At 33.1% G+C, this 13,945-nt stretch overlaps 1 protein-coding gene across 1 annotated transcript in view; it reads right to left on the minus strand.

Annotated features, from left to right (window-relative positions):
- The window catches only part of LOC142317503 (solute carrier organic anion transporter family member 4A1-like), a 56,920-nt gene extending 43,526 nt beyond the window's left edge, over nucleotides 1-13,394 (minus strand). Inside the window, exon 1 of the mRNA XM_075354064.1 lies at nucleotides 13,256-13,394. Within this exon, the coding sequence (XP_075210179.1) occupies nucleotides 13,256-13,394 (139 nt within the window). The remainder of the gene's footprint in view (nucleotides 1-13,255) is intronic.
- Nucleotides 13,395-13,945: the final 551 nt, after the last annotated feature.

The raw sequence follows: 13,945 nt of genomic DNA on the forward strand, positions 1-13,945 counted from the left end.
TAAACGGAAAGTTTCAACAATGCCCAAGCAGAGGTAGCGGTTGGCGATTGAAGTGCTTCCAGTGGCTAGATATAAAAATGTTCTAATACGATCCTATGTATGTCAGTTGTAACACTGAGCTGCCCAAGACTTTGAAAAATACTGTAATAAATCTGAAAAAAGGAAATGAACAAAGAAAAATATTTTGTGCTGTAAATTATTTCGTACTTTACGACCCAACGGGCAGTGGACACTTAACTATAAAGACACGTGGCTGCAAAAGTACAAACATTTGCTGAATATGGAGGGCATAAAAAGTCGGTCTCCTTTCACAGTATAGGCAGATTTGAGCAACAAAACCGGGATTTCGCTATATTTGTGAGTTGTTACACACTGATGTCCAGTCCACACTGTTGAGTGGACTGACAAAGATCATTAGTGTGGTCCAATACTCTCCCTTCTGCCTGCACAGATTCGGTTCCAATCATTACCCGGGAAATGTAAAAAAAATTTGACGGAATATATTGATTTCCGTCGTTAACATAAAATACAGCCCGTAAAGATGCCGCGATCATCTCACAAGAACAACGGCGGCGAGTCGGTTAATGGAGGTAAAATAGAATTTACAAGTTACATCCACACACTATGTGTACCTTTGTGATATATTTTACAATATACGGAAAAGTGTTGCCAATCGGATACAGTTTTATTGTTATTGACCAAAATGGTAGATCTTACAAACGAGAGGCTTATCATTCCCAACAAGATGAATATATCATGTTGGAAGATTCATCTTGTAAGAGCTTTTGTATACAGTTAAAAGAGATAACGTGATGTAAAGGTTTTTAGTGCGTATTTGGGATGTGAAACGCGAACTTGAACCGCTAATATTACAAAATAAAAGCATTACGTTTACTAATGAACAGCGCAGAAATTAATACAATCAAAATGATTGCGTACTGCGCGGTCCTAACTAAGTTCACGATGTTGTGGATCATCATTGCCATTCGACAGGAAATTTTTTTAAGGCGGACACACAATTGCAATATCCAGAGTAAAAGTCCGATCATTATACCGGTGATAGCCCATTATCTTACAAAGTTTGGTATGTATCACCTGGTACGTGTGCTTTATGTATTTAAGGGTGTAGCTGCGACTAAGAGTATGGCGACCAACATCATAGAATATGTTATCTGCTATACAATTTTGTGAACTTTCTAAGGTCGGAAAAATGCGATCGCTCGTATTTCAGAGGTTTGTAGACTGTTGCAAAATTTATACAAGAAATAAACCAGAAACTATAGTGAAAAATTTACGGTATATCTGTGAAACATAATGCAATAAGACGCAAAAACGAGATTCTGTTCACCACACTAAAATTCTTACTTTCTTCCAAGTCGAACGAGCACGAGCTCTACTGGGAATTATTGCTTAACTAACTGCAGTTCCAAACTTAGAACCTAAAGCTTTGCTCGATAAACAATTACAAAGTCCAAATGTTTGGAGAGATGTTTCCGTTACGGACCGTAAAAACGCACAATCTGGCTGACGCTTACAGTTTTGAAATAGAGTCCTTTGATTTTAATATGCAGTCGTAAGTTGCTCTTTTGGTAGATGTTTCCGAGAGATACAGAAAAATTATTTACTACCGAATGAACGTGGACTCCTGACACTTCTACTCAGCTTCTCTTACCACCTACCAACTGGCTCTCAAATAAGCCTGGCCAAGGGTCGACCTTGTAACCGATCTGATTATGCAATTGTTTGCCGAGAAAGATATATGCAGCCGTCCGTCCATACTACCTCATAGATACGCACGTCCAACGATCCACTAGTAAGCAAAGGCCACGATGGTTCTAAACCTGTTAAAATAATTAAATATTAGGAGAATCAAAAGTATATATACGGAGACTGAATGTGGGAGCCGCTGCCTGTTGGCTGTTGTCGCTGGATTCACTAGAAAACGTTAGAAAATTTCAAACATTTATTGTCAAGCAACGACTGAGTTATAGACTTTCTATATTATATCACAAGGTTATATCACAAAGGTATACCCTTTGTGACCAAAAACTTAGTGACCGATTTAGAGTGTCTGGAGCACTTGCACGACTTGCACAAAGACTTCCCTGTTAAAAAAAAGTGAGCCAGTACATTGAACCTCCCTCAATAGCTACTGAAAACTATGGAGAAAGATTATCGATACCAAAAAATTATCGTTGACGCTCACAGACAAACGGTACGATGTATTACACTACCGCACTCTTATATTCTACATAAAACACGGTTTAAAACTCAAAAAGATATACCAACGTATAGAATTCTACCAGAAGACTCGGCTGAAGGACTGCATAACCCATCTGGTGGATGCCCAACCTTCCAATAAAATACGATACGTAAAGAAAATCTTAAAGCACGTGATAAGACATGGATAAGAAACTGGCATACGACGAAAAGAGGTTTATGAATTTGAATTCGAGCGCGTTCAATTGTTCAATGAATATGGGGGTAATAATATTGTTAAAAAGACCAATATAACGCATCTGAGTAATGGATTCCTGCCTGTTAAGAAGAAAGTAGTAGGAAGTAATAATGGAAGGAATCCAGAAGGGGACTAAAAGGAATCCTTTTTCTAAGGTTAATAGGTTCGTTTAACAGTCTTTTATTTTAATACATCCCCGCGGCAAAATTTCAACAGATGTTGTTCAATGATAAGGATTACCGGACCAGAGTAGGAATTCGAGGATAAATGTAAGGACTCTGAAGATCATTCTCTCACTTCAACTTGAATCTGGTTCTGCAGGTAAAGAGGATAGGCGTATAAATACTCCAGGCAAGGGTAGTTTTAGTTGAGAAGTAGTAGTGAGCGGATAGAGTATGAAGGGGGTATTTATTGCGTATAAGTTCGACACGATTAAAGTGACGTCACAAGCATACCAGTGTGGACAGTACATGAATGCAGGATTTTTTCAGTGAGTTACTGATAGACAATTAGTGAAAGATATAAGTACTAAACTCATTTACATATTGTTAGGGTAGTTTTATTTGTAAAAAGGAAAATTTTCAGTAAATGAAATTTAGACTAGTCTTATCTACTTATTAATACAATACTAGTTGTTAAAAGTGCTAACACTGGTGATCATTATAATGTCTTTTGTTAATAGGACTGAACTTTTGTTTTATTGATTAACTACCTATAAATAAATCCTGTCCTTACTTGATAATCTATTTTGTATGTAATCGTATATTATTATTGTTATGATAATTATTGATTTGCCTTATTTTTTATGTTTTTAGCTAATAGATTGTAATTATATAATCATTTTTTAATTGTCAGTCTCTTAATATCCTGATCGAGCACGAGCTCGCGACAAAACAGCGATGCTGATGCAACAGCTAACGATAAAATTGAAAAAGCCCACATATCTTGGCATGATCATAATGGACATGGGCAAATTGCGTTGTATAAATTTCATTACGAGCACTTTGTGCCGATGTACGGTATAAAAAAAACGTGCAGTTGTTGTACCGACTGCGTCACTTATAGTTTAATGCGCGACAAGCAACAGAAATCAGAACTCACACAGCCAAATTGCCTCCTGTCTTCTAAACAACCGGATGGATACTCGTGAAATAAACACAACATCAAAAATTTAAAGGATGAAACCGACGGCGTATCTATTTACGAACATATCGGATTGAGCTTCAAAATATATTCCTATTGACAGGTTATTGATTTAGAGGGTTTGATGGTAAATAAAAACCAAAATGCGTAGACCAAAGCGAGCAACCATTCACGCACATTGTTTTTTAACTAACGAATAATTATAGGGTCACAAATTCCCACATGATGCAGCATGTTACACAAATTACACTAGTTATGTAGTTCAGTTACACGCTACTTCAACGTGACGATACAAGAGTCATCTTATCAGACTTCATCATACTTTACGGTACGGCCATTATAGCATTAAATAACAGCCCTATACGCCAACCGAGTCGACCAGCAAAAGAGAAACAGATTACGATGGTACATTGGATATAAACCCGTTAAAATGAGCGACGCCTAACATGAACGGCTTTGAAGAGTTTTTGAAAAACGCTTTGATGGTTAGCTGTTGTTGAATACTGTAGTAGTAGGATGCCAAGTCAGAAATATTATCAACTTTCCCCATTTATAAAAACATTTATCCGATATAAAATAAATTTTACGTTTCAGTTCTGCAGTTAGTTCTGTTAGTTAGTTCTGCTTGATTATGAGTTAAATCGGGCAATATCGAATGATGATGAATGGACCGTCAATATAATACGCGAGGACTAAAAAGTACTTAAATTGCATCACTCACACAGAAACTACGGTAAGTAGCTATTATCGTAAAAAGAGGTTTTATATAGATACATGTTGCCAAATATATAGAACATTCAAATCCAGCGCACGCAATACGTACACATGTAACTGAAGATTGCCGCCCAACTTACAGGAGTCTAATATTAACAGATACACCGAGCAAGTGGCAAGATCAAACAATATTTATTTACGGTTACAAGAGTTACCGTCGATACGAGAAACTGGGCAACATTCTATTAACAAATTGAGACAAACGAAAGCTACACAATGAATAAAGCGCTTGCTGAAATAGGTCACCAGTTGACACAATTTAGCCAACGTATGATTGATATAGCGAGTGACAATATATCGGTAAATTTCATACCCGCCTCTCAAACGATGAGAATGAGCCTAGCAATTTGGTCACCTATAAAAAAAATCTTTGAAGAAAATTCGTTCGAATATTACGCATTGCACTGCCAAAATAGAACTTTGAAAGCTGTCGTAAAGAAACATTTAGAAAAATACCAAAACTGAAGAAATATACAGAAAACATACAAATAACAACGACTTAGTCCTATTCAACTTATCCAAGATTTACAACGAGACATACAAGAGATTTACTTATCCAAGACATACAAGATCGAGATTTCAAACGGTGTCGTAATAAACTGAAGTAGATGTTCAAGGGGATACAGCCCGACGGTTACGACACATGTTGATATTGTCGGTAAGAAAGCTCATCAACTTATTTTATTGTTTTTCCTTTTTTTTTGACACCATTAATTCACTATATAATTTGGAGTCAACTTGGGGCGGTATGATATATTCCTTCCAACTAGATACGCTAATGTCTTCGCCAAAGGAGGAAATACATAATTTAAAACCGTAGGAATGAAGTTGATTTACAACAGTATAGTAATCAGACGATATAGTAATAAATGAATACACTATATATTGTTTTTATTTTGTTTTTTATCTCGTTTACCAATATCTTATGCGAACTGTCCTTCTATTGTGAACTGTCCTTTTTTAAATATCGAAATAAAAAGTGAAATCGCAAAGAATTACATAGGCCGCCTAGAAAGAACTATCCGAAAAGAAGTAAACATGATTTATATCAAGCGGATCTTGTCAAGATGATACCGTATTCTAAACAGAATAAAGGGTATAGTTTAATTATGACCATCAATAACGGTCATGATGTAATGGTGAATGATGGTCATAATGGAGCTTGGATAATGATCATGATGTTGTGTGTTGTATATATTTTTCAAACTTCGTTTTTGTGATTACCATCAAAAGGAAAACTGCAGACGATATACGAGGGTTATTTTTTTCCAAGGTCCGGTGGTATTAAAACCACAGTGAAAATAACAAATTTTTTATTTGTAACAAGTACTTACATACTTTACCCTATTTCTATACATAGTCGCCACTCCGATTTAGACATTTGTCGTAGCGTGGTACCAACTTTTCAATACCCTCGTCACAGAACGGAGCCGCCTGTGTTTTCATCCATGTTTCTACGCTGGTCTGCAGCTCGATGCCTGTGCCAAAATGTTGTCCTCCTAGCCAGCGTTTCATGTGAGAAAAGAGGTGAAAATCGGACGGAGCCAAGTCCGGGCTGTATAGTGAGTGATCAAACATTTCCCAACGAAAACGCTGCAGAAGCTTCTTTGTTACAGCTGCAGTGTGCGGCCGAGCATTGTCATGGAGAAAGACAATGCCTGATGACAACATTCCTCTCCGGTTATTCTGAATTGACCTTCGTAGACGTTGAAGAGTCACGCAGTATGAGGCTGCAGTGATGGTCGTGCCACGTTTCATGAATTCCACCAAGAGAACTCCATTCTGGTCCCAGAACACAGTAGCCATACACTTTCTGTTGGAGAAGGTTCGCTTGAAGTTCTTTGGTTTACTGGGAGAATGAGAATGCATCCACTGTTTGGATTGTTTTTGTTTCTTCAGTTTCGAAATGGACCCATGTCTCGTCCCCTGTGACAATTTTGTTCAAAAAATCTTCTCCTTCATTGTGGTAGCGCTGGAGAAACGTTAGGGAGGCGTCCATTCTCATTGTTTTGTGATGGTCGGACAGCATCTTGGGAATCCATCTCGCACACAGTTTGCGGTACTGAAGTCTCTCACTCACACTTGTGTAGAGAGCTGAAATTGAAATTTCAGGAACGAATCGCTCAATACAGAAATTGTGAACCGACGATTTTCTCGAATTGCCTCATCCACTCGCTCAACGAGATCATCGGTTGACACTCGCTTCTTTCCCAGACCGCCTGCATCATGAACATCTGTACGTCCTGCTTTAAAGTTTCTGCACCATTGTCGAACTTTGCTGTCACTCATTGAAGTTTCACCGTACATATTACTTATTCGTCGATGAATTTCAGCTGCATTACACCCCTCAGCCTGAAGAAATTGAATTACCACACACACTTCACACTTGGCGGGAGATGCTATTTTCGTAGACATGTTTGCGTGCTACCTGCGTGTTCAGAAATAAACGAAGTGATGCAGCGTGATTGAAGGCCATACTAGACATGCTGCGCAACACATGTGCGCATAGGTTCATCCAATTTTTTCGCGGGTTTTTATTTCGCGACCGATCGGACCTTGAAAAAACCCTCGTAATTGCAGCGTTGAAACCCATATTGAAAAAGCACAAGATGAAACATTTTCAAACGACGGCGGAAAAGAACGGTACAAATCCAAAGTTTATACAAGTTTAGGGGTGAGCAGTAAAATTTACAGAATATTTAAGGATTTCCGAAAATCTTCTTACGATATGCGTCGTCCACAGCGGGCGTACAGTTTCTCTCAATTATTGACTGATGTTCCTTTTTTTTGTACTCAACTGCACTCGTCAGAAAGAATCCGTGATGAAATCTGGTACGGTTGACTTGAAAGTGCATTCTTTCAGACAAATAACAGTATTCCTGCAAATATCACCGTGCATTAGGTTGACATACACGACACGTAAAATACGTTCAGCTTATCGGGGATGTGAACACAATGAAAAATATGTATATATACACAATTTATGACTCATTATAAAACAAAATATTTCACTCTATTGCAATATATACAATATCTAGCGTTTAAATTGTCACAGCACCCGCTGCATATATTCATTACAATTTAAAAAACCCACACATCATAAAACGTTAACTTTTGCTCTGTTACAATAATTGATCAATTTATAGTTTTGTTGATTCAACAAATTTTTTGTTGATTGTTAAGATTTGCAATCAAAACTGAATGACATACAAGATTCTAATAATCGCGATATTGATTGCAAGACTATTTGTGGAACTGAAAAAATTGCAGTGTTTTATTAAAATTTTATTTAAAGATCCTCAAGATCTTTAAAACTTGCAAGTACGGAAACAAATTAACCTATACTTTCCGAATACTGCTATTGTTATTGCGTACTTATTTATCACTACCCGTATCCGTAACATCACGAGCAGAGATATTTCTAATATTATTTCCTTGCAACGATGATTGGAGAGCGCTTAACACACTTGTCAATGATTTCTATTGAAAATTATGTAGTGGATCCAGTAGATAGAAGGGGAATTATTATAACTTTTGTGGCAGAAAAAGCAATTCGGATAAGTAAGTAAATTTAGTTTTAGTTTAATTTCATTTTTAATTTAGTTTAGTTATTTTGTTAAGTATAGTTACAAATGTTTTTTTATCTTTTGACTTACGTTTGTTTATACAAATAAATATACTTTTTTTTCAAATTTAAGAGATTTTTATTTCTAAGCATTTTCTACTGCGTAATAACGTTTATTTTTATGCGTACACAAATACAAAAAAAAAATTTTAAAGCAAAATAATGAATAGCTGTTTAATGAAAACAATTTTTTTCTGGGGGTGGGGTCTCAAAAGTTTTTTGCACAATGGCGCCTTCTACCTACGATGCGGAACTGCTTATCACAAATATTGACACGTCCTCCATCAATTGTGTTCCAGGCGCGCTTGATCAGAAGTATTAAGAAAACAAATTAAGTATGCGTCGAATAGGATTTTCGGTTTTTAAAGTTTTTTAAATTATTTTTATTTAAAAATTTCTTATCATTCAAGTGTTCGAGTTGATGACTTTTAGGTGTTGAGTGTCAAATTTGCATGTCATAGATAATGAGTTTGTACTCAATGTTTTATGAAACGATTCGTTAATTCTACCGTACACAATATTTGTATCTCTTCTTTGATTTGCGTACTATGAAAAAAACGTACTTTTCGAAACGTCGCTTGAAAACATCTTGCTAGTTTGAAAAAAATAGAAAATAAGAATTGATTCTATTTATCTATTTTTATTTTTATATGTTTTATATAAATATTTGGAAATAGTTGCAGAAAGTTTTTCTTAAAATTATACTGAAGTTTAGACAATATGTACAAAAGTTTTTAACAAAATTTAAGTCTACTAAGATCTTTTTTTTTAAATAATTCACAACAAATGGATAATAAGGAAATGGGCATATAATTTTGTAAATCGTAAGTCAAGGGAAAAGTTAGAAATTTTTTAATTAAGTTATAAGAGGGTCAGTGGTAGGTAACATGTGTACAAAAAAGAATATCGGGGTTTTAATTTCTTATAATGTCTACTGCTGAATGAGGTGTACAGTTAATTTAAGATGTACTGTTGATTTAAGGTTAGAATGAAAGAGTAAAACGTTTTGTTGTGGGCATGGCCGTAGATTTATTTTCTACTTTTCTGCTTTATAGCACCACTATCAAAGATGGAGACTCGTGAACAGAAAGTCTTCTATGTTTAGGAGAATGCTAAATATGAATCTGTAGTTAGTTACAGTTGAATATGCATTCTGTAGAAATTTTAATTGTTATCCTGCAACTGACAATAACATTCATCGATGGCATAATATGTTTGAAACGACTGGATGTTTATGTAACGGGAAGAGTGCAGAAGAATCAAGGATGTCTGAAGAAAATGTTCAATGTGTAGAAGAGTTTCCTCAAACTAGCAATATTTTACTAGGAATATTACAAGAATAGAGATGCTCACATATGCATCCATATCGTTTACTGCTGCTACGATTTGAAACCTACTACACTGTGTGCCAACTTTCCAATGAAAGTGTTGCAGCTGAAGATGACTTTCTTGATCGTAATGTATTTAGTGATGAGTCAACATTTTATCTTAGTGGAGAAGTTAACACATAATGTCCGTATCTGGAGTCTGAAAATTCCCATGAATTCTTAAAATGAATGGGAAAAGATTGCACAAAAAAATTAAATGTTTTTTGTGCAATAACCTGATGGCAATTTTACAGGCCATTCTTTTCGCTGAAGCAAGCATAATAGCAGTTGATTATTTGGATATGCTGGATGCATGGTTCTTTCCTCTACTGCAAGATTGATCAAAGTTTTTTTTTTGGCAAAAGCTGGTGCTCTTCCTGACTGGCTTTCCTCTATACAGGACTGGTTGAATGACGTTTTCCTCAATCGCTGGATTGGGGTTTTCCTCAAACTGATTGAGGCACCTGATTTAAGCAGCTGTCACTTCAATTACTCCAGACATGCTGTTTAAAATATTTGACTATCTCTCCAATCAGTACAATTTGTGCCACATGACAAAAGGTACTTACATTGAACACTTGTGGGAAAAAACTGTAATATTTAATCTAAGTTTATTTTTGATTCATTACTGTAGGTCAAAGTTAGATTGTGGAGATATCAAATACCTTTAAAATCTCAATATTCTTTTTTATACACTGTCTAATCTACGGCTTGGTTTGTAGTAGTGGACTAAATTTAATCGATACCTAAAAAATATTTATTTTAATGTTTAAAATACAAAGTTCTATCTTCATGAGAGCAACTGTATACAAAATTAGCGAGTCTAGAAAATTGTTAAAGGTGATTTAAGAAGTTTTAAAAGGGTTAATAATATTTATATTGCTACAATAAGAAAAAAATGGTTAAAATCTGTTATAAGAATAACAGAGGTCTCTTATATCCCTCTTATGTCTTTAATGAAATTTTTTTATTACTTTTACCAGAAATTCAATTTTATGTTCCGAATTACATTATTACATTCATAGAATTATACAGAGTGGGTCAAAGTGATGGAAACTCTTCAGTAACTTTAAAACCATTCCATTTAGAACATTGTAACTTTCAGGATAAGGTATCTGTGAACTACTTTACCATTTGATGAGAAATATAATTTCAACTCCTTTCTTAAGGAGGGGGGTTGCCCAGGGATTGTAACATATCTTTTAGATGGTAACACCCTTTGTGTGAATACATTATTTTAAAAGGACTCTTTAAGACATGAAAAATTATATAAATAAAAAGTTTGTACAATGTTTGTACCCAAAATGGTGACAAGATAAATTTTGATTTTGAAAATTATTTTATTTAGCAAGTTCAAATAATAAAATTAAATAAAAAGGAATTAAACTGAATTAAATTAAAATTTATTTTAGAAGTTAATTCTAATTTTAAAGAATTAAAGTAATGTTTTTTTTTAACAAAAATTGTTTTTGTTCCAATTTAATGAGAAACATTTGTTTTCACAAGATGGTGCCCTGCCTCATTTTGGTCTTTGGGTAAGCAAAATTTTAAATGCATTTTTTCCTGGAAGATGGATTGTCCAAAGGAGTCAAATAGAATGGCCAGCAAATCACCCAACATGTCACCATCTGATTACTTTCTATGGGCCACTTAAAAAGTATTGTTTATCATAATAAATTCAAAGAAATTGATGATTTACAAAACAAAATTTGAGAATCAGCTCTAAGTATCAGTAGGAAATCATTAAATAATAATTGGCCACACTGATTGTTCAACTGATTGGCACTATGTCAAATAACATAAGGAGGACATTTTGAATATTTATTAAAATGAAATTAAAGTAAATTAGTAAACATTATGCTTAATAAATTTTTTTTTTAATATTCGACAATACCTATGTAATCAAATATTTTTACAATTTTTTCCAAAATTTAAACTTATTCTGCTGCCACTTTGGGTACAAACATCGTACCAATATTTTATTTATACAATTTTATTGTCTTAAAAAGACCTTTAAAATGATGTATCACACATTTTTAAAGTTTTGAGGTTTTAATGTTGTTGAGGGAATTCTATACTTTTGACTTGCTCTGTATATTAAATTATCACTGTACAATCTTTTTGAATTACAAATGAATTTTGAATAAATTATTTTGTAATTTCTCAAATTGTTTTGGAAGTCAATTTTATGCAAATTCCTTAGGATAAAGCTATTAATATTTTTCCAACAAGAAAATTACATTATATCTGTATATAAAGATATATATAAAATATTACAAAATATTGTATTAGGTATAATATTGATATGTAACAATAATACAATTTAATGATTATGTGTGAAATATATTTCTACGCATGGTTGGTAGAAAGCCAAATTATCCTACCAGTCGTGCTTTTTACAAATATACCATTGAATAGACATTGTGAATAAAATTTAATAAAGTAAATTTTGCAAAGATAACAGTGCAGATTTAGCAGCTGTATCATCAAATTCCTTGCACTTAGTAAGTATGTGACTGTATTCTGATCATGAAGGATTACTGAAAGAGTAAGGTTAATGAATAGAATGCGAGAAATAATTACAATTAAATCTTGAAGAAGGCTTTTTGGTGCTACTTAAGGAATTTATTGAATTTATTGTTCTCATCAAAGATAGCAAGGACATTTGTAAATGTAGGCATTTTCATGGAAATATGTGCTCTCACTCTGCTCTAAATGATATTCAAGTTAAGTTTCAATTTCACCATTTAATTCAAAGGCTGAAGAACTTGGGTGCTCATACTTTGATGAGCTAATGGTATTGTTTCTGAAGCTTTCTTTTGATTTATGTTTCAAATATATTGATTAGATACATTGCAGTTTTTACATCATAATTAACTGAGTCAATAAAGTACATAGTCAATTTCTGGTTCATGAACTTTTAAACAAGCATCTTTTTACAGAATTGATTTGTCAATTGTTTGTGCAGTACAAAATTTCAATTATTTATTATAAAATTGTTTATCAATATTGTTTAATTCAATTTATATGAAAAAGAGTAATGAATCAAGTTATCAATGTATAAAATTTATTTATTTATTCTTAAAACAAATTGGTACTACAATTACGACTGGAAGCAAGTCTTATAGCAAAAACTTTTTTGCTTGTTTTAATTTCCTCCACTAAATGTAATAAATGTTATTAATAATAAATAATGATAGAGTAATAAAAATTTCACCTTATGTGAAATGCACAAGCGTGCTGTTGGGTTAATTATCTGCAATAACTCGATTGTTTGTCAATGGATTTTTACAAATGAGGTCATTTTCTTCAAAATAAAATGCTTAATAATTTTTTTTAAATAAAAATTTGATTAGAAAAATAATTACAAATGCATTGAAAATTAAAGAATTTTGGAATTTTTTAAGGCCACCATTTTGGAATTTTTGAATGTGACATTATCAAAATATTTACTTTGTAGAACAAGACACTACTCTTAGATTTACCAAATTTAATTAAAGTAGGTTTACTCATTCCTGAGAAATAATGTTTTTGTTGAAAATCACAAAATGGCTTCCAATAGGAAAACAAAGCAAGATAGGACTTATGTCAATATGAACTTTATTGCTGATTTTGGTGACCTGAATCAGTTCCTGAAGTTCGGATAATACGTCCCAAAACACTCCATATAGTAATTGAATCAGTGTCACAATCAGGTAAAAATTAGTTTCAGTTTTATCTGGTTTTTAAGGTTATGTGCGCTTAAATATTACATTAAAATCCTTCATTGTTAATATTTTTACCTTAAACTGATGTATTAAATCTAAATTGAACTTTACTGTAGAGCGAATGATATTTTTATCAGTAATTCCTACTTTACTTATAAAAAAAGAAGAATGATCAACTTACCTTGAAAAAAAGTACCACAGCAAATAAAAAACAGCGCCCATTTTGGTTTAAGAAATTTCTGAAGACAGTTTGGCCTGTATTTTAACCAGCCCCAACGTAGATTTCTATCTATTATTATATCTTCATCTTCATTGTCCATTATTGGTTTCTGGAAATTAACATATAAATGAAGCTAAAATTAATGACTAAAAATATATTTTCTTTCCAGAGAAAAAAACACTTATTTAAGAATGACTTTTCTTAACTGTGCAATTTGTTAAAATCCTGACTATGAGTTATGTAAATTTATTAAAAATTTATAAATAAGAGAATCAGGTAAAAGCCAATATTTTAATATTTCTTAGATATTAAATACAAAAAATTACATTTGTTACTTTTGAAAAAAAATTGTTCACATTATTATGACGTGGTTAAATTTGGTCTACTACTTTGTTTATCTTCTTACTGGAAAATAGGCAGTTCATTTTTAATAACTTTTGATTTGATGTGATGCATCTGAAATCAAATACAAAATATTTACAACAGAATTTTTCCCTGCAATGTATTCTTGTCAATTCTATCTTAGATCTTGGGTCATTTCCATTTATTTTTTTGTTGAAAACTTTATGGCTCAAAAATATCCAAAATTATTAGATCAATTTTTCATTTTATTGAAATTTAGATATGTTCCAGTAGTGTATTTCTAATTGT

The sequence above is a fragment of the Lycorma delicatula genome, chromosome 1, assembly GCF_047948215.1.
Source record: "Lycorma delicatula isolate Av1 chromosome 1, ASM4794821v1, whole genome shotgun sequence".
NCBI classification, from domain to species: Eukaryota; Metazoa; Arthropoda; class Insecta; order Hemiptera; family Fulgoridae; genus Lycorma; species Lycorma delicatula.